The 25,232-nt window shown below is 38.0% G+C and overlaps 2 protein-coding genes across 12 annotated transcripts in view; both read left to right on the top strand.

The window, feature by feature from the left end:
- CWF19L1 (CWF19 like cell cycle control factor 1) overlaps window positions 1–1,277 on the top strand; it is a 34,746-nt gene extending 33,469 nt beyond the window's left edge. Inside the window, exon 14 of the mRNA XM_045438567.1 lies at window positions 842–1,277. Within this exon, the coding sequence (XP_045294523.1) occupies window positions 842–986 (145 nt within the window). The 3' untranslated portion in view covers window positions 987–1,277. The remainder of the gene's footprint in view (window positions 1–841) is intronic.
- Window positions 1,278–3,647: 2,370 nt separating this feature from the next.
- Window positions 3,648–25,232, top strand: part of CHUK (component of inhibitor of nuclear factor kappa B kinase complex) — a 41,901-nt gene continuing 20,316 nt past the window's right edge. For 8 of the 11 annotated variants that reach the window (XR_006701648.1, XR_006701647.1, XM_045438556.1 and 5 more), the window contains exons 1-12: window positions 3,662–3,832; window positions 10,745–10,839; window positions 12,850–12,964; window positions 13,616–13,685; window positions 14,855–14,943; window positions 16,132–16,221; window positions 16,379–16,503; window positions 16,693–16,800; window positions 17,378–17,513; window positions 21,609–21,803; window positions 22,764–22,866; window positions 25,061–25,184. Coding sequence is in view for 9 of the 11 variants with exons in the window: in XM_045438556.1 (XP_045294512.1) it covers window positions 3,728–3,832; window positions 10,745–10,839; window positions 12,850–12,964; window positions 13,616–13,685; window positions 14,855–14,943; window positions 16,132–16,221; window positions 16,379–16,503; window positions 16,693–16,800; window positions 17,378–17,513; window positions 21,609–21,803; window positions 22,764–22,866; window positions 25,061–25,184 (1,355 nt within the window). In the remaining 2 variants the exon portion in view is untranslated. Of the gene's footprint in view, window positions 3,833–10,744; window positions 10,840–12,849; window positions 12,965–13,615; window positions 13,686–14,854; window positions 14,944–16,131; window positions 16,222–16,378; window positions 16,504–16,692; window positions 16,801–17,377; window positions 17,514–21,608; window positions 21,804–22,763; window positions 22,867–25,060; window positions 25,185–25,232 lie in introns of all 11 variants that reach the window. The other 3 variants (XM_045438560.1, XM_045438559.1, XM_045438555.1) reach the window with 2 other exon arrangements.

Raw genomic sequence — 25,232 nt, 5'->3', positions numbered from 1 at the left:
ACCCTGAGACCAAGTATCATACACTCTACCGACTGAACTAGACCAGCCAGGTGCCCCAAATAGAGTTATTTCTAATATATCAAAATGAGTAAAAATAAATAAAAATGTAGAGCAGTGACAATTAGAAGGTAGCCTGTATGTGAGTGTATGTGTTAGTATGTAGTTATTCCTTAGCCTCGAGAGCCAAGATAAGTTGTTGATATTGAGCCTGTGCTGTTGTGCCTATGTATGCCTGAGTCTTCTAAGAGAGGCAGAAAGTCAGTGAGGTAGGATACTAGGCCTGATCTGCACCATGCCCTCAGCAAACTCATGTTCTAATTGGGATGACAAAACTAGAGTTTAAGACAAGATATATTCATAACTTGTTTGGTGCCTGGATTGTGTTATCTCCATACCTCACAAAACTTTATTGTGCATTTCATAGGTGAGGAAATCAAGACTCAGCAATGAAGTAATCCATTCAAGTCAGAGACAGCAAGTGGTTGAGCTAGGAATGGAAGTAAGCCTCTGATGTTTCTGACACCAGGGCCTGTCTTCTTTGTACTGTGTCAGTATTGCTCCTCTAAGTATGAATAATGTAGTTCCAAATTGTTGAAGAGAGAGAGAGAAATAAATAGGATTTGAAGGTTTAGGAAGGAGGTAGGACCTGAGCTGGTCGCTTAAAATGAGTATTATTTTGATAGAATAGCAGGGATGGCACTCAGGGCAAGAGAAAATGGTCTGAACAAAGAAGAATTTGCATACCTTCTTTGGGTAATGCTGAGGAGAGCTCTCTAGCTGGAGAGAAATAGAGAGAGGAGGGCTTCTGGCTAATACTGTCCATTTTTACTTATTTCTGCAGGGAGGTACTGGCCAGCGAAGCCATCCTTAATATTCCTGACAAGTCTGACTGGAGGCAATGTCAGGTCAGCAAGGAAGAGGAGGAGATGCTGGCTCGCCGCTTCCGGAAAGACTTTGAGCCTTTTGACTTTACTCTGGATGACTAAGCAAAGGGAAAAGGCACTTTATGACCTTGACAGGAAGTAGTAGTAGCCTGTTTTTAAAAGAACTTACAGTCTCCCATGGGGACTGTTTCTCTGCCTCTTTTTTGTGCATTCCCATGGAACCTACCTGCAGCAAGAGGCCTAAGATTGAATATTTTTTTGAAAATATTTCTAGGATGAAAATCCTGTGTTAAAATAAGCATGTCTGTCTTCCTGCTCCAAGTACAGCTTGTGTTAATCAGCATTTTCAAAACCATTTAAACTATCAAATAAAATCCAAATGCTTTTCCATGATGGGAATCATCTTATGTTCATATTACCTATACCACTGAGATGAAGGTGTGTGTGTGTGTGTGTGTGTGTGTGTGTGTGTGTGTGTGTGTAATATGGACTGGGGCTTTAGGCCAGCTGTTATCCCGGGATCTAACAGGTGGCTTCTCCCTGAACAGTCAAGGGTGAAGAAGGACCCAAAGCCTTTGCCATTTTTGTCTTAAAACATTCATCTTATTGATATAAAAGAGCTCTTTCGGCCCTTTAGCAAATACTGAACTCCTATGTGCCAGGCATTTTTCTAGGCTCCAGGAGTATGGTCATGTCCCAACATGGTCCCTGTTATCCCAGAGTTTACAGTCTAATTGGGAAGAGAAGGGACAGATTTTAAGAAAAGAAGTTCTGCTTCTTTGGATGTGTTGAGTCGTAGTATGTTGTCAGGCAGTTCTAAATGCATGGAGACCTGGGTTGGTGATAATGCTTGGGGATCATCAGGGTATAGGCCGTAGCTGAAATGATGACAATGATGAAAATAAGGGTAAATACAGTCCTAAGATGAAGATGACTCCTAAAACATATCCATGTTTAAGGGGTCCTTGGAAATAGAGTTATCCACAAGTACATGGAGAAGAGAGAGGGAAAGATCACAGGGGAATACTATATCTTGGAAGCCAAAAGAAAGATAATTGTTCCTTTATATTGGGACATTTATGGCCCAGACAGTGTTAATCCTCAGAAAATGTCTCTGAGGTAAGTATTGTTACCTCCATTTTACACATGAAAAAACAGACTCTCAGAGTTGGAAGATCATGAAGCCTGATGCTAACCATCCCAGGATTTAAAAACAAGCTATGCAGCATCCCTGAGAATGGGGATGTTCAAAGAGTGAACTATGAGAAACAACCTGGTTCCTGCAAATATGGCTACTTTAGGGTCAGCCACTCATCAGTATCCTCAGGTCCTCAGCATCCCTCCCTAGCTTTTCCAAGCGAGTGTTCCAAGAATTCGGCCCCACCAGTGGAGATCAGACACACTCCCATGCCAGCTTGCAGTACACCTAACAGACAAAGGGCTTTACACTGTTAGGGGCAATTGGTACTACAATTATCTGTGCAGTCTGCCCAACTCCATGTTTGGGAGGTACCATTTGCCATCACTTCCACATCTGATACTCCAGCTCCATGGCAATTAAGTACATGTGGGCCCCCAGAATCTGCCACCACACGTAAACAGCATGACATGGTTTGTGCCATGCAGTGCTTGACATTCGGGTTGCACTATTCAGGGATTCTGAATCAGTAGACACATGTACTCTGCCAGAAGCCAATTCAATGCTTTCAGAGCAGCCAGCAACATTGGTGTGGTGTGCGTGCTGTATCCACCTTTAATGCATCTCAGGATATGACTGACATCTGTTGTGACACAATTGTGGGTCACAAAATGTTAATTGGAGTTTAAGTACTGAGATCACCACACATGGGGCTGTGCAAACCATGGTCCAAGCGCACATGATCTCAAAGGGGTTCAAATGACCACCTAACGCAACTGATAACAGTTCTCTTCAGAGAACTGGACTCCACCCTGATTGTTATACTTGGAGTGACCGACTAGATTCCCAAGTTCTGTGAGGCTGAGGCACATGACCGACTCAGTGAAGATGGAAAGCTGGTTCTTCTATGCTACAGCTATCCACCACTGGGAAGCACTTCTTGTTGCACCAGCAGCATTCCTGAAGCTTGCCTCTGAAGCCCTGCATCACACATCAAAAACAATCCCGCAATGAGCAGCTACCGCGCTGGCAAACCCATAAATGGAAGACTGCTTGACTGCAAGTGCTGTGAGGAATTTAGGGGAAAGCTCCCGAAATCAGGAGTTACATTCTTTACTCCACAACAGCGTCACATCCTTGTCTTTAGTGATTTCCTGGAACAGGTGTACAAAGAGCTGAGCCTGACTTGTCTATGGCAGATGATCAGTCATTAAAAAATAAAAGGACTATAAAACTTAATGCATCAGTGGGCCTACTAGTGCAGGATTCTTTCTAGTTTTTCGGATTCCGCAATATTTGAATCATTGATGGTTTTTGCCAACGCCAGTTCAGCGGGTGGTGGTTGGAGGATAGATGGCAGAGGTTTGAAGAAAGGTAAAATGTACACGGGGTGGAGACGATGTGAAATTTAGAAAATGACTTGAAAGGATTGGACAGCTTATGGTTTTGAAGACTCGAATAACATGTGGGTTCTCTCAGCCAGGAAAATGCCCAGAGGGCTTAACGGACTGAAAACGACCTCCCACACTCCCTCTCTGGTCGCTAGCTGGACCGCCTCCAGGAGAAGCCTGGGTAGAGCTTTTCCTGTGGCCGTTACCGGAAGTGACGCATAACTTCTCGCGAGAAGAGAGACGCGCGAGCCTCGGCGGCCCGGAACCGGCCTCGGAACAGCGGCGGAACCTGAGGTCGCTTGCCCTCCCGCCCCATGGAGCGGCCCCCAGGGCTGCGGCCGGGTGCGGGCGGGCCCTGGGAGATGCGCGAGCGGCTGGGCACCGGCGGCTTCGGGAATGTCTGCCTGTACCAGCATCGGGTGAGGTGGGGCGCGAGAGGGAGCGGCGGTGGGTGTTTGTCAGAGCGTCTTTGGAACACAGTGACACTCAGTACATGAGGGATTGTCGGTGAGCCTTTGGACAGCACTGTGGTCCGGTGAGCCTGTGTGAGTGAGTGTGTGATACTGTGCTTGCGAGTCTGGTGACTGAGTCCGAGGTTGTATCTGAGGTCCCGGGTCAGTGTGTGTGAGATAGAGCTCTGAGGGGGAACTTTTGGTACGGATGTCAAGATGTGAGAAATTGTTTACCGGGTGTGACGGTGCGTATGTGTGTCTCTGAATGTAGAGTGTCGGGGTGTGCGAGGCAGATGCACATAAGACTTTGTATTGTGAGCACGAATGGGTGAGGAAGGGGGCTGTCTGTTGGAATGTGTGTGTTCATGCGTGTGCTTGGAGGCTACTTGATATCTGTAGGGGTTTGGAGTAGACAAGGAAGGTTTCATGGTGGGTCCCCAGTTAAGCTTTTGGAAGCATCGGGTAGGCTTCAGATTTGGGGATGCCTTCTGGGTAGGGAACAGTGTGAGGATCAGCTGGTGAAATGATCATGGCTTCCTAAGGGAAGGAAGTAGATTGGGTGTGAGGTGCTCTAGTGGGTGGAAGACCGTTAACATCAGACTCAAGAATTTTGCTTTGATTTAGTTGTAAATGTTTAACCATTGGAGCAGCAGTTAATAATCACGTTTGAGCTATGCATCTTTCGACATACCTATAAAAGCTATGAACCCTTTCCCCAGAAAAATGAGCAATTGCACATCCCCACCACCTAACGCATTGCCCTTTGAGGAGGGTCATGCTCTTCTGAATAACTTATAAATCTTTTAGAGATATAGACCCTTGACTAATAATCCTTGCAGGATAGCCTTTGTTTTGTCATCTGTAAAATGGTTATAATAATTATATACATCATGGGTCTGTTTGAGAGTTAAATAAGATAATGTTTGTAAAACTAAGTACAGAACCTGGCCTAAGATAAGCCCTCAAATGTTAGCTCCTGCTGCTGCTGTGTTGTTACTATTATCATCATCTTAACCATTATTAATTGACCTTAAAAAAGGAAATGTCCAGATAAAAGTGGTGTTCCTGGAAGTGTTTGTTTGTAAAAGGTAAATCTGAGTGAAAAACATGGGGCAGGATGAGCAATGAAAATATTATTAAAATGTTTGCAATCGGCCTGTGAATAGAGACTTGAATTCAAGATTTGCTGTCTTAAGGAGTAGGGGGGGGCGAGATGGGAGTATCTGGGAGGAATAGACATGCTTGTGGGGCACAGTGGCAAATGTCACTGATAGAACTGAGGAAGTTTTGTGAAGCAGCTTTCTAGATTGAGCATAGGAGGCAATCTTGGAGAGAGGGAGAATGGGAGGTGAAGGACTAAGGCATTAAGCACTTTGACAGCAAGATAAGCAGTAAATTTAATAATTTTCACCATCAGAGAAGACATAAGGCACTCCAAGAGAGAAGGGGGAGCCAAGTACTTCCAGTGGAATGTTGCCTGTGGCCTTGTTATCTAAGCCTGGTCATAAGAAAAGAAAAAATATATGCTTATTAGCATGCTTTTGTGACTGCTTTTCTTGGTCCTTGACTGGGGATAGATCAACACATCACTTTTTTTTTTTTTTTTTCAACGTTTATTTATTTTTGGGACAGAGAGAGACAGACCATGAACGGGGGAGGGGCAGAGAGAGAGGGAGACACAGAATCAGAAACAGGCTCCAGGCTCTGAGCCATCAGCCCAGTCAGTTCTGAGCCTGACGCGGGGCTCGAACTCACAGACCGCGAGATCGTGACCTGGCTGAAGTCGGACGCTTAACCGACTGCGCCACCCAGGCGCCCCTACACATCACTTTTTTAACAAAGTTGTGGTAAAGTATATAATGTAAAATTTACCGTTTTTAGCTATTTTCAGTGTACAGTTCAGTGGCATTAAGTACATTCACGTTGGTGTGCAACCATCGCCACCGTCCATTTCCACAACTTTTTCATCTTACCAAACTGAAACTCTGTACCCATTAAACAATACCTCCCCATTTCCTCCTTCCCCTGCCACCTAGCAATCACCTTTCTACTTTCTGTCTCTATGGAATTCATTACTTTTTTTTAAGTTTATTTATTTATTTTGAGAGAGAGAGAGCGTGAGCACAAGAGCAAACAGGGGAGGGGCAGAGAGAAAGGGAGATAGAGAGGATCCCAAGCAGTCTCTGCGCTCCCAGCACAGAGTCCGACATGGGGCTTGAACTCACAAACCGTGAGATCATGACCTGAGCTGAAACAAGAGTTGGACGCTTAACCAACTGAGCCACCCAGGTGCCCTAGAATTCATTACTTTCTAAATGGAAGAGATTTGGGTTCTTCTAGAATCTTAGAAATCTCTCAGGAACTTTCCACGTGTCTAGACTGGCCCTTCCCCCAAACTGGGACATTTGATGCCTGGGGCTATAGTGAAAAGAGAAGAAATACTCTGTGCTAACAGCATCATTACTTTTCCAAGCCAGACTTAGAATTGGCCCATAACAAATTTCAAGATCCTTGGGTTTTAGTAGAAGCCACATCTCAGTATTTTGTCTACATCACTTAAATCACAATGAGGAAGAGAAAAGGATATGAGATGGTTTATTTATCTGATTATTATGCTGGGTGCTGATGGTACCCAGGTCAACGAAAGTAGTATTTGCTGCCTTTAAGTAGATTTCAAGTGTAGTGAGAGGGGCAAATACAGAAACACTCAAGTACAATGTGGTAACCTATATAACAAAGTTATTTATAAAGTTATATGGAAACATGATAAAAATAACCAAAGAATTCTTCCTAGGGAACAGAGTAGCACTTCTCAAAGTGTATTTGGAAAAACTAATCCTGTGAAATGCTTTGAAAAAAGGATACTGTGGTCAAATACATTGGGTAAATGCTGCATGTACTATTGTTTCATTTGGAGAATCATAATCCACATTAGCATCTTAAAAGCTCTGAGAAATATTTTACAAACTAATTTAACTTTGTATTTTCCAAATTTTTATTGTGGTAAAATAGAAATAACGTTTACCATTTTTGCCATTTTTAAATGTACAGTTCTGTGGCATTCTGTACATTCACATTGTTATGCAACAGTCGCCACTATCTGTCTCTGGAATATTCCCATTTTTAAGGGCTTAATGTTGTTCATGGTTGTACCGCATTGTCTCCATGGTGGTAAAAGCTTACATGGGACCCAGCTAGAGCCAGGTGCCTGCTCAAAACAAAAGAAAGATTGAAGGGAGTGAGGACTGTAGTTAGGCTAGATTGTAGTGTGTCCTAATTCCTTTCTTCTTTCTCTGTACATGGACTGTTTTATCTCTAGCTTGTTCCCCTCACCATCCCTCTGCTCCCATTTAGAATATTCCATACAACCTATATCTTGCTTCCTCATCCATATACTATATTTTTTTCCTCCTGTTTGGTCCTGACTGCTATTCCTGGCCTGCATTTTTACTGTTGCCAGAATGTGATGAAGTCTGGCTGTTCCCTGTAATGTGCATCAGGTTGGACTTAATTTCAGTCAGAATTGGCTAAATGACTAGGCCAAGGCAAGAGCTATTAGGTTCATTTTATAGTTATAGAAACAGAAGTATAACCATTGTTAGTATTTTTTAAATATCATTTGAAATGTAAAGATTAGGAACAAATTTTGGAGTTGTTGTTGTTAGGTTTGGTCATATTAAAACTATTTCTTGCTGGTAAGGCCAGGTAGCCCTGAATTATCCTTTTCATTCCAGTTATGCTGAAGGCTGGGGTCCTTGTTAGCTATTTTGACTAAGCCCAAAAAGGAGTTTGTTGGGGAGACAAGTCTTTGTAATTTTCTAGCCGTATGTAGGAGACAGTGTTCTAAAGAGAGAGACCTGTAATGGGATCAGCCTTAGTCACTTCACTTGTGTGCTTTGATGTGTTTGAAATTTGATTGATTTTTTTCTTCTCAAGCCAACTTAAGACCTCAGAGTCTCACTTTTCATAACTTGTAACTTTTCTGAGTATTTCTAAACAAAAATTGTTAGTTCCCTAAGTACCTTGGTGATAGGTGTGACTTTTTCTTAAATCGCTGAAAAAAGTGAAAGAGGTTTGAGTTCACTCTATAAAGAAGTGTTCCTTTAATTCTTATTAAAATCGTCAACTCTAAATATGTTAATACAAGAGGACTTTTCTTTTTTTTTCCTCTGAGAGAAAAAATATATATGTCTGTCTGATCTTCTTGGGCATTTGACCTGTTACGATTTTCTCTCCTGTCTTTTTTAAAAAATTTTTTATTATGTTTTTAATTTTAATTTCAGTATAGTTAACATACAGTGTTATGTTAGTTTCAGGTGTACATTATAGTGATTCAACAACTCTGTACATTATTCAGTGCTTATTATGATGTGTACTCTTTAATCCCCATCATCTATCTATTTCACCCATCCTTCCACCCACCTCCCCTTCTAGTAACCATGAATTTGTTCTCTGTAGTTGAGAGTATGTTTCTTGGTTTGTCTTTCTTTGCTTGTTTTGTTTCTTAAATTCCATATATGAGTGAAATCATATGGTATGTGCCTTTCTCTGACTGACATTTCATTTAGCATTATATTCTCTAGCTCCATCCATGTTGTTGAAAATGGCCAGATTTCATTCCTTTTTTTATGACTAATATTCCATTGTATACCACATCTTCCTTATCCATTTACCTATTGATGGACATTTGAGCTGCTTCCATAATTTGGCTATTGTAAATAATGCTGTAGTAAACATAGGGGTGCCTGTATCCCTTTGAATTAGTGTTTTTGTATTTTGGGGGTAAATACCCAGTAGTGGAATTACTTCTTCGTAGGGTAGTTCTGTTAACTTTTTGAGGTACCTCTATACTATTTTCCACAGTGGTTGCACGAGTTTGCATTCCCACCAACAGTGCACGGGGTTTTTCTTCATCTCCTTGCCAGTACTTGTTGTTTCTTGTATTTTTTATTTTAGCCATCCTGACAGGTGTGAGATGATATCTCATTGTAGTTTTGATTTGCATTTCCCTGATGATGAGTGATGTTGAGCACCTTTTCACATATCTATTGGCCATCTGTGTGTCTTCTTTGGGGAACTGTCTAATCATGTCTTCTGCTTATTTTTTGGGGGGGGGCCTCCTCCTCTGCTTATTTTTTAATTGGATTATTTGTCTTTTGTGTGTTCAAGTATATCAGTTTTTACATGTTTTGGATACTAACCATTTATCAGATATGTCACTTACAAATATCTTCTCCCATTCAATAGGTTACCTTTTAGTTTTGTTGTTTCCTTTGCTGTGCAGAAGCTTTTAATTTTGATACAGTCCTAATAGTTTTTTCTTTGATTTCCCTTTCCTCAGGAGACATATCAAGAAAAATGTTTCTGTGGCTGATGTCAGAGAAAGTACTGCCTGTGTTCTCTTTCAGGATTTTTATGGTTTCAGGTCTCACATTTATGTCTAATCCATTTTGAATTTATTTTTGCTTATGGTGTAAGAAAGTGGTCCAGTTTCATTCTTTTGTAACTGTCCAGTTTTCCTAACACCATTTGTTGAAGAGACTATCTTTTTCCCAATGCGTATTCTTGCCTCCTTTGTCGTAGATTAATTGAGCATATAATCGTGGGTTTATTTCTGGGATCTTGTTCCATTGATCTATGTATGTATCTATGTATCTATTTTTGTGCCAATACCATTCTGTTTTGGTTACTACAGCTTTGAATATAACTTGAAATCTGAAATCATGATACCTCCAATTTTATTTTCATTTTTCAAGATTGCTTTGACTATTCAAAGTCTTTTGTGGTTCCATACAAGTTTTAGGATTATTTGTTCTAGTTCTATGAAAATGCTGTTGGTATTTTGATAGGGATTGCATTAAGTCTGTAGATTTCTTTGTGTAGTATAGACAATTTAACAATATTTGTTCTTCCAGTGCATGGGCATGGAATGTCTTTTGATTTCTTTGTGTTGTCCTTAATTTCTTTCATCAATGTTTTATAGTTTTCAGAGTACAGGTCTTTCACCTCTTTGGTTAAGTTTATTCCTAGGTATTTTATTATTTTTGGTGCATTTGTAAACGGGATTGTTTTCTTTCTAAAAAAATTTTTTTTAATGTTTTTATTTTTGAGAGAGAGGTAGAGCACGAGTGGGGGAGGGACAGAGAGAGAGGGAGACACAGAATCTGAAGCAGGCTCTAGGCTCTGAGCTGTCAGCACAGAGCCCAATTTGGGGCTCGAACCCATGAACCATGAGATCATGACCTGAGCTGAAGTTGGACGCTTAACCGTCTGAGCTACCCAGGTGCCCCTAAACGTGATTGTTTTCTTAATTTCTCTTTCTGCCGCTTCATTATTAGTGTATGGAGATGCAACAGATTTCTGAATATTGATTTTATATCCTGTGACTTTACTGAATTCATTTATTAGTTATGGTAGGTTTTTTTTGTGGCATCTTTAGGGTTTCCTGTGTATAGTGTCATGTCGTCTGCAAATAGTAAAAGTTTTACTTCTTCCTTGCTAATTTGGATGCCTTTTATTTCTTTTTGTGGTCTGATTACTATGGCTAGGACTGTGTTGAATAAAAGCGGTGGGAATGGACATCCTTGTCTTGTTCCTGACCTTAGAGGAAAAGCTCTCAGTTTTTTCCTATTGAGTATGATGTTTGCTGTGGATTTTCATATTATGGAGGCTGAGGTGAAGGTCAGTTTTAAAGCATTGGTTTAATCGACTCAGTGTTTACCTAGCAAAAGCATGGCTCAAGAGCGCCTTGGATAAATCTGCTTAATTAGTAAAGCTAAAGAGTTTTGTTTCCCCAGATTGGCATGTCTTTGATGACAAGCAAATCTGCACAAGAACCTAATTAATATATTTTTCTATGTTGATTTTCTATTTTGGCAGGAACTTGATGTCAAAATAGCAATTAAGTCATGTCGTGTAGAACTAAGTACCAAAAACAGAGAACGGTGGTGCCATGAAATCCAGATCATGAAGAAGTAAGTGTATTTGATGACTTATATTTCCCTAGTTCTGCAGCCTAGCCAGATGTCATCATAGGGAAGGAGGGTAGAAATACATTCTTCTCAGGATCTTTTTGGGAACATATTTTTTTTTCTTTCTTATCAAATATATATGTTCTATTTCAAATAATAACATCACTTTATGATTAAGTAGGTTTAGTTTTAAAAGTCAGCTAGATATTATCAGACTCCGTTCTCTGAGAGCAGAATCTTTTTGTTTTGAATATTGGGCAGTGTTCATCTATTATACTTTCTAGTTAAATATAATTACTACTCTCTTTACTTTTGTTGAATAGTGTATCTATTGCTTTGTACACAATTACCCCAAAACTTAGTGGCTTAAAATGACAAACATTGGGGTGCCTGGGTGGTTCAGTTAGTCATGATCTCGTGGTTCATGAGTTTGAGCCCCACATCAGGCTCTGTGCTGACAGCTCAGAGCCTGGAGCCTACTTCAGATTCTGTGTCTCCGTCTCTTTCTGCCACTCCCCTGCTTGCACTCTGTCTCTCTCTCTCTGTATCCCTCTCTCAAAAATAAGCATTAAAATTTTTTTTAATATAAATTGAGGCACATTAAAAGTAAAAAAAAAAATGACAGACATTTAGGGGTGCCTGACTGGCTCCATTGGAAGAGCATGTGACTCGTGACATTGGGGTCATGAGTTCAAGCCCCACATTGGGTGTAGAGATTACTTAAATAAATTAAAAAAAAAAAAAAAAGACAAACATTTAGTGTCTCACAGTTTCTGTGGTTTAGGAATTTGTGAGTGACTTAGCTTAGTGGTTCTCAGAACATCCCTCCTGAAAAATCCCAAAATGTTGACTGGAGCTGCAGTCATCCAAAGGCTTGAGTGGGGCTGGAGTATCCACTTCCAAGCTAATTTATACGGCTGTTGACTAGAGGTATCAGTTGCTCATCATATGGGCTCTGTGTAGTGAAGCTTGGATATTTTCATGACATGGCAGCTAGTTTTCCCCAAAGTGAGTGATCTGAGAGAGAGAGCAAGGTGAAAGCAGACATCTTTTATGATCTTTCCTCAGAAGTAATATCTTTTCTACAACATTCTGTTTGTTAGAAATGAGTCACCAAGTACATACAGCCTACACTCAAGGGAAGGAGAAGAATTAAGCTCTTAAAGGAAGAAGTGGGCATGTTTTAAAACCTGCACAAGTAGTGTGTTAAGTGCTTTACAAATAATCCTTCCATTTGTCACAGATACCCTGTGTGTTTAGGTATTATCCTGATTTTATAGATGAGGAGGTTGAAGCTCATAGAGTCATACAACTGGTAGCTAATGAAGTCTAGAATTGAAATAAGTACTTTCTGACTCCAGTGTCTTTTCTCAGTTCACTTAAATGGCACTCAAACTTGGCTGTCTGGCAGAATGACCAGGAAACTTTGCTAACAATATAAATTCTCAGGCTCTACACATGGAGAGTCTGTTTCCCTAGGTCCCTAGGAGCTGGTAATGTATTCCAGTTTTGAGATCCATTGCATGCTGATGATGCTGATGATGCTGATGATGCTGATAATACCTGGGATGATATATTGTTAAGTTAAAAAAAAGGTGTTAGAAAACAGTATATAGTGAGATTTAACATTTATTTTAAAATGTGTTTATGTACAGATTGAAACTAGAAGGAAACATGCCATAATTTTAATATACCACCCCAGCGTGACATTGTAAGTGATTATGAGAGAACCAATATGATACAGGCTTTGGAGCCATACTACCAGATTCGAATCCTTACTTGACCACCTCCTTTCTGTGTGATCCTATATTACTTAGCCGGTTTGTGCTTCAGTTTTCTCCTGTGTGATGAGACTATTAATAAATCTACCTATAGTAGGATTATGACATTATTTATTATAAATAATGCCAGCCTTTCTTCCCCTCACTGCCCCCCAATTAACTACCATTTCAAATCCAATCCCTTTTCATTGGAAAAAATTTTTTAATTATAATATTTTCTCCTTCTTGTTAGGTTGAACCATGCCAACGTTGTAAAGGCCTGTGATGTACCTGAGGAGTTGAATTTTTTAATTAATGATGTTCCTCTTCTAGCAATGGAATACTGTTCTGGCGGAGATCTCCGGAAGGTAGTGTGGATGTTTTAAGATGATGAGTTCGTAAATCATGAACCTTAGCCATATTTGAATCATATTTAATATGATAGTCTAGAATAAGGTCAGTAAACTGTGGTCTGTTACCTGTACTTATGGCTGCTTTCTTACTATACCATCAGAGTTGAGCAGTTGTGACAGAGACCGTGTGGCCTGTAAAGCCTAAAGTATTTACTGTATGGCCCTTTACTGGGAACATTTGTGTCTTTTTGTAGGTGGTGGTGTTTGCAGGATGGGACTGGATTGATGGTGTTAGACCAAAATACCAATGTTCTAAGGTGTTTATAAAGAAGTTGTTTTCAAAAACAAACAAACAAACAAACAAGTTGTTTTTTCTATTGCAAATCTTCCTTATCTCATTTTAAATATGCCCTATGGCTACTTTTATATGTGTGAGGTTTTGTCCAGCCTTTTTTAGTTTCAGAGACTTTCCTCCTTTATCTTTATTTATGTAAGTCTTAACATAAAGTCCTCAGTATGGTTTTGGTAGTTTTCCCCCTCTTATATTTTCTTAATTATAACTTCTTATTTGAATATTCTATTAAAGTATAGTGATTAATGTATTGCTACTACTGACAAGCTATATTGACATTATACATTTTTAGACGTCTTTTTTTTTTTCTTCAGCTACTCAACAAACCAGAAAATTGCTGTGGGCTTAAAGAAAGCCAGATACTTTCTTTACTGAGTGATATAGGTATGTAATCAGTTTGAAAATACCATCATAATTTAATTTGGTTTATAAAAGTTTCTACATATTGAGAATTAAGGAGAATCTTTGATGTACTGCACAAAGCCTACATTTTTACAATCTATAAGAAATTAGAAAAATTTAACTGTTGTTGCTGATACTAAAACTAGGATATTAAATTTTTTGTTTTTTGCTAGGAGTCCATTTTTGACTAATAGATGTTCCAATTACAGATAAAAAAAATAGTGTGAAATGACCTTATTCAATTTTACTCTCCCTTCCTGTGTGCTTCACATAGTAATTTTATTTACCAGTGGCATTGCATCTCATGGTCATAGGTTTTCAAGTCAACTCTTAGGATGAAATTTCTTTTTAATCAGAATTACTGCTGAAAAATCCCTAAAATTATCTTCACTTAGGCCCATGGAATAAGCTCAGAAGCCAAGGATATGTTTCCCTGTATATTTTGATTTTGCCTCTTTTCCTAGGTCATGGAGACCAAGTCTAGTTGAAGAGGGTGATTTAGGTGGGAAGGAAAACTAGAGGGATTTTCTCAATTGATCAATAAGGATTTTCTCAATTCCTTGTTCCATTTTTTAATGTTCATTCTCATAAAGGAGCATATATATAATTCTGCAGTATTGTTTAATGTTCTTAGATTTTCTGCGGAGAGAATCTTAACTGCTATAATATCATTAATCATATAGTTATGATGGTCTGTGTAAATTTGAGCATCAGATGGGTGCCTGGCTGGCTCAGAGTCATGAATTTGAGCCCTATGTTGGATGTAGAGATTACTTAAATAAAAAGAAAAAAAAAAAACTTCAAAAAGTTTGATTGTCAGAGCAGATTTGTACAAAATGTGAGTTTATTTATCTGTCTATCTATTTATTTATTTATTTATTTATTTATTGAGAGAGAGAGAGAGAGAGAGAGCGAGCTTGTGAGTAGGGAAGAGGCAGACGGAGAGAGAGAGGGGGAGAGAGAATCTTAAGCAGGCTCCACACCCAACATGGAGCCCAAGGCGGGGCTCCATCTCATGACTGTGAGATCATGACTTGACTGAAATCAAGAGTTGGACACTTAACCGACTGAGCCACCCAGGCTCCCTGAGATGAATTTATTTTTAATTCAGTGTTTCTGTTACCTCAAAATACATTTTAAATTTTATTTAGGGTCTGGGATCCGATATTTGCATGAAAACAAAATCATACATCGTGATCTAAAACCTGAAAACATAGTTCTTCAGGATGTTGGTGGAAAGGTAGGTGAAACCTGAAGAAATATTACATGCCATTTGAATACGGTCTCCTTGGTGTAATTAGTGTTTGAAGTTTGTGCCCTTCCACAGCATTTTATACTTTTTCTATCCCAGCCCTTACAACACTGAACTGTGGTTTTGTGTTTAGTTGTTTGTCTCCTCTGCTAACACAGGGGCTTCATTAGAGACAGAACACTTATCTTGCTCACTTCTGTTTTCTAACAGAGTATCTAGTAGAGATAATAGATAGTGAGTAAAAATAATTTGTTAATCCCTTACATAGAACATCCAGCACCCACACATACATCCTAGATTTACTTTAAGGGGGAAAAATATGTTTACTTAACTGCATTTCTTACTTAAGAAAGAATAAATTCATTCTCCTCCCCCAAAAGTCCTAAGTTCTATATTTAAGTAAAATTCAAAACCTTGATTTTTCAGATTCTTAAATGGGTCATCATGAGAAGACCCAGAAATTGTGAATTGACTTCTGGAATACTTGTATTTATCAGAATAATTTGAATAGTTTTTTTGCAGCTAGCACCCAGGTTCCATACTAATAAAGATGTAAAGCCAAGAGTCTGAACCTTGAATTGGATTGTGTGGTCTTTAGTGAATGATACGTGGTGGTCAGTTGGAGGTGATGAAATCTTACTGGTGCTTCTTCTTTTAGGAGCCTTTCGTGTATGCTTGGCAACCAACCATTTCTGCTTTCTTTGTATCTAAAGGCTTCAGGATATTCTGGAAGTTAGATAGGTCTTTACTCATTCAGTGGTATGATGCTTTTTCAAGTTTGGAAGTCATCCTTACCTTTGCCTTGTGGGTTAATGGATCAAGTTTATTTTGAATATACCAAAATAAAAATTAATAGCCAGTCTATACTTAATTTTTACCATGTATCAGGCACTGTGTTAAATTCTTCTTTTTTTTTATTATTTCATCGAATCCTAATAACAATTCTGGTGAAGTAAGGATTGTTGGTAATACCATTATTTGGGAAACTAAATACAATGGTAAGAGAAGTTAAGTAACTTGATCAAGATCACATAAGTGGTGGAGCTCAGGCTTGAAATATGTTTGTCATATTCCAGAGCCCAAGCTCTTTCTCACCACCCTCTCCAGAGCCTTATAAGGACACTGTTGCCTTTCCCTTTCAAATTTCTCAGTCATTTAATACTTACTATATTGCAGATTATGCATAAAATAATTGATCTGGGATATGCCAAAGATGTTGATCAAGGAAGTCTGTGTACGTCTTTTGTGGGAACACTGCAATATCTGGTGAGACATGTATTGTTTCTTTGAATTTAAGTGTACAGGATTCATGTTCTTATTTCTGAAGGTCATGAATATAGTAGGTCAAAAATAAAGTAGCTTTTCTCTTATAGTATTGACACTTAAAGCTTTTTTTTTTTTTTTTTTTTTTTCCCTTTTTAAGGCCCCAGAGCTCTTTGAGAACAAGCCTTATACAGCTACTGTTGATTATTGGAGCTTTGGGACCATGGTGTTTGAATGTATTGCTGGATATAGGCCCTTTTTGCATCATCTGCAGCCATTTACCTGGTAAGAAATGGGAGAGAACTTTGGTGTCTTAATGGGAATGGAAATTTTAAGTTACATGCTTTTTTTTCTTCCATCCCTCTTTATATGGTGTAATTACCTTTTAAATACATAATTGAATAAAACTACATGGCAAAAAATCTTAAAATGTTTGTGAGAATCAGGTTGTCAATGAGGTAACTTGTATTATAGGCATGAGAAGATTAAGAAGAAGGATCCAAAGTGTATATTTGCATGTGAAGAGATGACAGGAGAAGTTCGGTTTAGTAGCCATTTACCTCAACCAAATAGCCTTTGTAGGTAAGTATATTGTAGTTGAGGAAGTTCACCTCTTGGTTCTTTGGGTTATAAAAGAACAGTAGAGTTGTTGTCTGTTTCAAGTAGTATTGTGCAGTAGAACTTTCTGTGATGATGAAAGTTTTATATCCGTGATAGCCAAATGAGGCTATAGAGCACTTGAAAGGTTGTAGTGTGATAGAAGAACTTAATTTTAAATTTTATTTCATTTTAATTAACATAAGTATAAGTGCAAATAGCCACTTGTGACTAGAGGCTACCATATTGGACGGCACAGGTCTAGTGGAAACAAGAACTCCTGCTTTAAGAAGACTTTTGGGATACTGAAGTAAATGGGTTCCTTGGAAAATTGAACTGGGCTCATCTAGTGAAGTTGCTAGTACTTACATATGTAGGTTTGGGGTTGTTTTTTATGGAAAAAAAAGTTTGTCATTTCATGAATTACTTGAAAGTAAGATACAAAATGGCACAGATGAGTCATGAGAAAGGACATGGGAAACCTATAAAATTACTTTTTTTAGAATACTAAAGGAAAATTGGAACATAAAGATTTTCACCCTATTTTTTGTATACTTTCTAGTTTAATAGTAGAGCCCATGGAAAACTGGCTTCAGTTGATGCTGAATTGGGATCCTCAGCAAAGAGGAGGACCTGTTGATCTCACTTTGAAGCAGCCAAGATGTTTTCTATTAATGGATCACATTCTGAATTTGAAGGTTAGTTTGAATGTGGTCTACTTCATTAGACTTGCATTGAAGTTAACAAATTTGTCTGGAAATAAGCATAAATATATTTTGGTAATCTTTTCCTGATGCTTATTTGAAAAGAAAATGATATTCTTAGAGCTGATCTGCTTTTATTTCTTTAGTAAGCCTTCTCAGTTTTACTTCTTTTTTTAAAAAAATGTTTATTTATTTATTTTAGAGAGAGAAAGAGCAAGAGAACATGAGCGGGGGAGGGACAGAGAGAGAGGGAAAGAGAGAATCCCAAGCAAGCTGCATGTTGCCAGTACAGAGCCCAACATGGAGGTCAAACTCAGGAACTGTGAAATCATGACCTGAGCTGAAATCAAGAGTCGGACGCTTAACCGACTGAGCCACCCAGGCGCCCCTTCTCAGTTTTACTTCTTTTTTTTTTTTTTTTTAATGTTTATTTGTTTTTGACAGAGACTTAGAGACAGAGCACAAGTGGGGGAGGGGCAGAGAGTGATGGAGACACAGAATCTGAAACAGGCTCCAGGCTTTGAGCTGTCAGCACAGCTGACGCGGGGCTTGAACTCCCAAACCGTGAGATCATGACCTGAGCCAAAGTCAGACGCTTAACTGACTGAGCCACCCAGGCACCCCTTAGTTTTACTTCTAAGTGGTCTTTGTTGATTACTCTCAAAAAACATCTTTTGGATTTTCCCCTTCCTCGTATTGGTGCCATTGGATCTCGTTCATTTAGGTATAATGTTAGGGGATTTGGTTTGGTGAGGAAATGTCCTGTCTGGCTTTCATGCCTCTATACCTCCTCCCCATCCTACAATCCATGCAGCATGAACTTCCCATCTCATCTTCTGAAAATGCTTTTTTATTCTCCTGTCTAAGAATCCAACATATTTCTTCTTCTTGACTGCCAAGTCAAGTCTAAACTGATCTCCCTGGCTTTTGGAGCTTTGCGCATGCAATTCCATCCAACCAAGTGCTTGCCCCAGACCTGCTTCTCTTACCCTTTACTTCACTTGTCACTGCTCCTTATGCCATGAAGCACATTATCCATTTTTGTGCTCTGATAGATGCTGTCCTCTGCCCAGAATGATCTCTGTCTCTGTATCTCCTCAGCTACACTGGCACATATTCGACTCTCCTTTTCTCTGATTGATCTCTGTCACATAGTTTGTCATATAATCATATTTGCTATATTTTCTAATTGTTTCCCATCTTCCACTCATGTCTCTCCATATAGGTTATCTTCTTCTTTAATGCTGGGATGGTTCTTACTACTTTTATTAACACTTGCTCACCCTACTACCACTCTACCCCAGTGTTCTGTACAAAGCAGGGCATGTACCAGGTTCTCAGTAAATATTCATTGATAGAAATGAGAGGCTCTATTATGCTGTATACCCAGAAACGATTCTCATATGCAGTCTTTCCATAACTATTTGATTGAGTAGTAGTAGATAGGGTTTCTAAAATTGGAAACATGAAGGGGCAGAATCTGTGGTGAGGGCTTGGCTGTGAGCGATCAAGGCCGTCCTGCAGGTGGAAGGAGGCCAGTTGGGCATGGGGCTAAATTTTATTTTTTGAAAAATTGAAATGAGAAATTATAATGTGTAAGGTTTTACTGTAATCTTGGCATACTTTATTAAATAGGAACTTGGGGCTCTGTCGATGTCATTCTTGGCTAACACTGAAAAGTTACCTGCCTTCTTGATTTGGCTTTCTTTTATTGTGCCAAGGAGTGAATCATTCCTCAGTGTGTTAGCCCAGCAGGATTTGATAACACCTTTTAGTTCTTTGTTGCCCCTGAAAATTTTTATCTTTTATCCCAGATTTTTTCAGATTTGTCATGGTAATCATAGCATCATTTCCACTCTGTGGAATCTGTGAGCGAGCATCTGCTTCTTATAGAGCATAGAGAAAGAGTCTGCTTTGTATGTCTTCTGGTCAGTAGACTTCAGTTTGTAGAATCACTATTTACCTATCTGTGAATCTGGGCAGATATTTATTTATTGTATTTTATTTATAGCCCAGGTACAGTAATATCTTATTCAAAAGCTCACTATTGTGAGGTTGTACAGGATAAGGTATGTGTAGGATACTATTAATTAATTCAGAGATACTTCCTAGACATGATAATAGGACTGAATTTTGAAAGATAAGTAAGGGTTAATTGAGGTGCCTGGATGGCTCAGTCAGTTGAACACCTGGCTCTTGATTTCAGCTTAGGTCATGATCCTGGGGTCGTGGGATCAAGCCCCACATTGGGCTCCATGCTGGGCATGGAGCCTGCTTGAGATTCTCTCACCCTCTGCCCCTTACCCACCTTGTGCATTCTCTCTCAAAAGAAAAAAAAAAAAAAAAGATAAGTAAGAGGAGAATTAACAGGGGAAAAGATAGGCAGGGGAATACCATGAACACAGAAGCATGTACTGCAAAAATAGTTTGCTATTGTAGAACATTTTCTAAGGTGTTACATTGTTCAAAGAAGGAATGATGTGTGTTTGGTTTTCACTTAAAAAAAGAAAAAAAATCAAAACAGTTACTAGAATACTTCTTTCTTTTAAAAAATTCAGAGAGTCTGATTGCATGGTTTTCTAACTATATATTATGAAGAATTCTAAATATATAGGAAAGTTGAAAAAAATATACTGAACTTGCCACTGAAGGTAATGGTAAAACAGAAGTATTTAATTATTCCTTCTTTGCCTCCTCTTTTATGCCCCTAAGTGTAACTATACCCTAAGTGTCTCTCTCTCCTAATTTTTTTCTTTTTCCATATTACTTTTTCTTCCTTTTCTTTAGTAATTTCTTTAGTTGTATAACTTTAACTATAAACTGAATATGGATCACTTCCAAATTTATTTCCTCATTTGTGACTTTTCTGTAGTGTTTAATCACTGCTCTATAACTATCCTTGATGGTCCCACGGGCACTCAAGACTTAATTTATTAAAAACTGAACACATTTGCTCCATTAAATCTCCTATAGCTTTTCCTATGCCTCTTGTACTATCACCTTTTTAGTTACCTAGGTGGAGTGGCTTGTCTGTTCCTTCTCTTCCAATTACATATTCAATTATTTTGTCAGATTTATCCTTTGGATGTTTTAACAATTCTGAGCTTATCAGATTCTCAATTTAGAAAGCCTTCCATAGTTCCTCTTTGCTTATTGAATAAAGTCCAAACCCTTACATTGATGTTCAGAATCTGCCTTGGTCACCTTGTAGCCTTATCTCCTATTATAAGGGGCATCATTTTAGGTACATTTGAACTGGGTTGTTTATATTCTTTGGTTATGGTCATCTCTTTCTACCCCTCTGCCTACCTTGTTTTCTACCTAGAAGAACCTTTCTTCTTTCAATCTTTTCTTGTTCTAATTTTCTATCCTTTCCAAAGTATAGCTCATAATTGCCTCCTTTAGAAAGCATCCCTTTCCTCACACCAAGCAAACTCCTTTGGAATCTGTACAATACTTTACATTATTTTGGTAGATATAGCATTTGACTTGTATTTTAGTTCTCTTAGTGTTTCTTAATATCTTCTATTTGGCCATTATCCTGTGGAGTCAATGTAAGGCACTGGAGAAACATAGGTATTAACTTTGTGTGGCTTATCTAAGGATAGTAGAAGGAAGAGAATTTAAAATCATGTTGTCTTCAAAAGACTTCTCAGGGCTCTGGTTTCTCTCTTTGCCTAAATGGAAATTAGAAGATCTAATCAACAGGATGTCATGTGAAAACACTTAACTCTGTGGTCGGCATCTATTAGGGACTTCATAAATGGGAGTATTTCCTTCCAGATCTATAATAGGTTTCTGAGAATAAATAAATATTGCCTTTCTAAATTAGGGCTTTTATTTCTAGATTCTGTACATGCCTATAGTTTCTAAGCTTTATTCTTTGGAACTAACATCTGTTACAGAAAAGTAAACTCTACTCTTCATTTTTCAGAATGTTATTTTGTAATTATTGAAGGAGATCTCACTTTGGAAAATGATTTGTTTAGTGCAAAGATAATACCTTTTGCTCATATTCCCTTTATTATCTAGCACTGAATCTTTTATGTAGTAAATGATCAATAATCATTGTTTTTCTTATTTATACAGATAGTACACATCCTAAATATGACTTCTGCAAAGATAATTTCTTTTCTGTTACCACCTGATGAAAGTCTTCACTCACTGCAGTCTCGTATTGAGCGTGAAACTGGAATAAGTACTGGCTCTCAAGAGCTTCTTTCGGAGACGGGAATTTCTCTGGATCCTCGGAAACCAGCCTCTCAATGCGTTCTAGATGGAGTTGTAAGAGAATTCTAATATACCTAGAAGTATAAGAAGTCTGTTAGCATAGAGGGATTGAATGCCCTGCCCTGATACTTGGAATCCCCCTGGGGGAGGTGATGGTACACACCTTATAATTCTTACTTTAGTTTTATCCTGCTCATTACTCTTATTGCTTTGCAAGGTGAACAAGATGTGTTTTGAACTTTGTATGACTTTCTCTTTGGTGCCAGTTCTCTCCCCCCCTCTTTTTTCCCTCTTTTGTACTTGAAGCCTAGAACCTTGAAATGAGACCAGCAGTCTCATAGATCCTGCCAGAGGATAGATGGATGGTAAAATATTGTGCTCGTGACTCTTTATTGTTTTTTGTCGTTTACTTTATTGAGGCAAATTCTGTATTTCATGTAATTTACCCATTTCATGTGTACATTTTTTTTTTTTTTTTTTAGTAAATGTACGTAATTGTGCAGCCATTACTATAAATCAGCCTCAAAATATTTACATCCCAATGATATTCTTCATGTCCACTAACTCTTAATCTCCATTCTGTTCACATCAGGCAACTGCTAATTTACTTTCTATCTCTGTAATTTGCCTTTTCTGAACATTTCATATAAACGAAATCATACAGTCTGTAGTCTCTTGTGTCAGACTTCTTTCACTTAGCATCATGTTTTGGACGTTCATCCATGTCCTAGCATGTATCAGAACTTCATTCCTTTTGATTACTGACTAGTATTCATTGTGTGGATATATGTTGTTAGACTTTACTTTTGTACTTTTGGGTCTGGTGATTCTTTTTCATCTTAGCCCATACTACAGTCATTTTTCTTAAATAGTAGTCTAGATCTTAAATTTGTAAAAGGTATGCTAGTAAACATTGACCTTAATCATTTGCATTTCACATTAGGAAATGTGATGTTTAAGTACTTAGAGAACCTAGGATTTTCAAGGATTTTTTTTTAATTGTTTCTTTTTCAGAGAGGCTGTGATAGCTATATGGTATATTTGTTTGATAAAAGTAAGACTGTATATGAAGGACCATTTGCTTCCAGAAGTTTATCTGACTGTGTAAATTACATTGGTAAGTATGTATAGCCCATTTACTGAGTGAGGTTTAAACATGAAATAATATTATTTTGACTCAGTATGGCTAGTAGAAATGGTCTTTTGGTGTTTCTGTTCTGTACTTCATACTTCAGGTTTTTAAGTGTGGTTAAAAATGAATTTATATAGTTTGGAAGGTGAAATGGTAGATGTCAAATCACTCAAACCCTCATTTGGAAGAAGACTTACTTTCTGTGGGTTAGGGCTGTCACAGAAGAATGAATCTCCACTATTAATTAAGCCTACTTTCTAATTGCTTCTTCATTATTTAAACATATTCAAATATTTCATTTTATTGTATGAATACTGCTTAATGTTCAAATGTTTTCATTTATCCTGTAAGAATTACTCTTTTCTTTGGAAGAAGTGATCAATTTCTGTATACCCAAAACTAAAATCAAGCACAGTATTGTAAAATCAAGAACACAACTGGCATGGGGCTAAAATTCTGTAATCTTTCATCTGTGTTACCTTTTTGTAGCTTTTTGTAAAAACTATTTACTATTTATAGATAGTAAATCTAAATTTACATTACAGATAGTGAATCTGTAAATTTAGATTTGCAGATAGTACAGAGTTCTTACGTTATTCACCTTCCCAACACATATAGTTTCCTCATTTGTTAACATCTTATATTGTATGGTACATTTGTTACAAGTAAAGAACCAACCAATTATTAATTAAGGCCATACTTTATTCCTATTTCCTTAGTTTTGATGTGGTGTCCTTTTTCTGTTCCAGGATCTGATCCAGGGTACCATATTACATTTAGTTGGCTCCTCTGGGCTGTGACAGTTTCTCAGACTTTTCCTTGTTTTATTTATTTATTTACTTAGTTAGTTATTAGCACTTCCTTTCTGGCAGCAAGAGATGTTCCAGGTCCATCTTGTATATTTCTTGCCCCAGTCCTAGGATCAGCCATTTCTCTAAGGACCCCTGGTTCCTTTAATTGGAGAAGAGTATTAGAAACCAAGATTTGGACACTAGGTGTGCTTCTTGCTACTGGAGTGTCAATTTTTAAACTTTATTTTTTTAATATGGTTTTTAAAGTTTATTCAGAGAGAGAGAGAACCCAAGCAGGGGAGGGGGAGAGAGAGAATCCCAAGCAGATAGCACAAAGCCCAACACAGGGCTTGAACTCACAAACTGAGATCATAAACTGAGCCGAAACCAAGAGTCAGATGCTTAACTGACTGAGCCACCCAGGCACCCCTAGACTTTATTTTTTAAAGTATGTATATGATTTTTTTGTGTGTGAAAAGGCTCCCCTCCCCTAGACTTTTTCTTTAAAGTGTTTGGGTTATATATATATGTATTTTTTGGTTTGGGGTTTTTGTCTGTTGTAGGAATCTCAGGAGTAATTATGGGCATATGGAATAGAAGAAAGGTTAATTCAGACTATCAATTATTAGGGGAGACAGATTTTTCCAGGTACATAGCTTTATTATTATTTTTTAAGTCTGCTTCAGATAATACGGTTTTTCAATATAAACCATAGTGTAGTATCCTTTCTCTGAATGTTTTCATTGGAAAAGAATAACAGAATGTAATTGCCACCTGAAAGTATAAGATGAATCTCTTTCAATCTTGGAGAATTTCATAATGTTAAAATGGAATTTCATTGAACTTAGCACATATCTGCCATGGTGTTAGAAACTAGCATTTCCTTTACCAAGGGCAAGAGATAACCCTCAATAAATAATTTTGTAAATCTGGCAGTGAAGAGAACATATCTTATTAAACTGCTGTTTACTGTATCTGTTTTCCTGAAGCTGGATTGGTAGTCCAGGAGATGAAATTTATTATTTAGAGGCAGCAAAGACCATAGCAGATTATAGAGGATTTGGGACTTGATTTAGAACTTGAAAGAAATAAAGAATTTGGATTAATGAAGAAAAAAAGTATTTCCGACTGGAGAGAAGCAAGAAAAAAGACAGATAAAAGAATAATTGCAAATTTTATGATTATGTCTTACTCATTTTTATTTCCCCTCATACCTGGAATAGGGCTGTGTATTGCAGATGCTTATAAATGTATATTGAACTGAATGAAACACTAACAATTGGTTCTTTCTAGCATCCATTTCTAGAATCTTTGGGAATGATATTTGCATGGACAGGAAATCACAAAGAATGATAAGCATCTTCTTTTTCCCATCTTCTTACATATAGTACGGGACAGCAAAATACAACTTCCAATTATACAGCTACGTAAAGTATGGGCTGAAGCAGTGCATTATGTGTCTGGGCTAAAAGAAGACTACAGCAGGCTCTTTCAGGGACAAAGAGCAGCAATGTAAGAGGATTCTGTTGTTTATCAGTACAGTGTCATGTGCATTAATGC

Source organism: Leopardus geoffroyi, chromosome D2 (genome assembly GCF_018350155.1).
Source record: "Leopardus geoffroyi isolate Oge1 chromosome D2, O.geoffroyi_Oge1_pat1.0, whole genome shotgun sequence".
Classification (NCBI taxonomy): domain Eukaryota; kingdom Metazoa; phylum Chordata; class Mammalia; order Carnivora; family Felidae; genus Leopardus; species Leopardus geoffroyi.
Note: the sequence above shows the minus strand (reverse complement) of the source record. Positions and strands in the feature narration are given on the sequence as shown.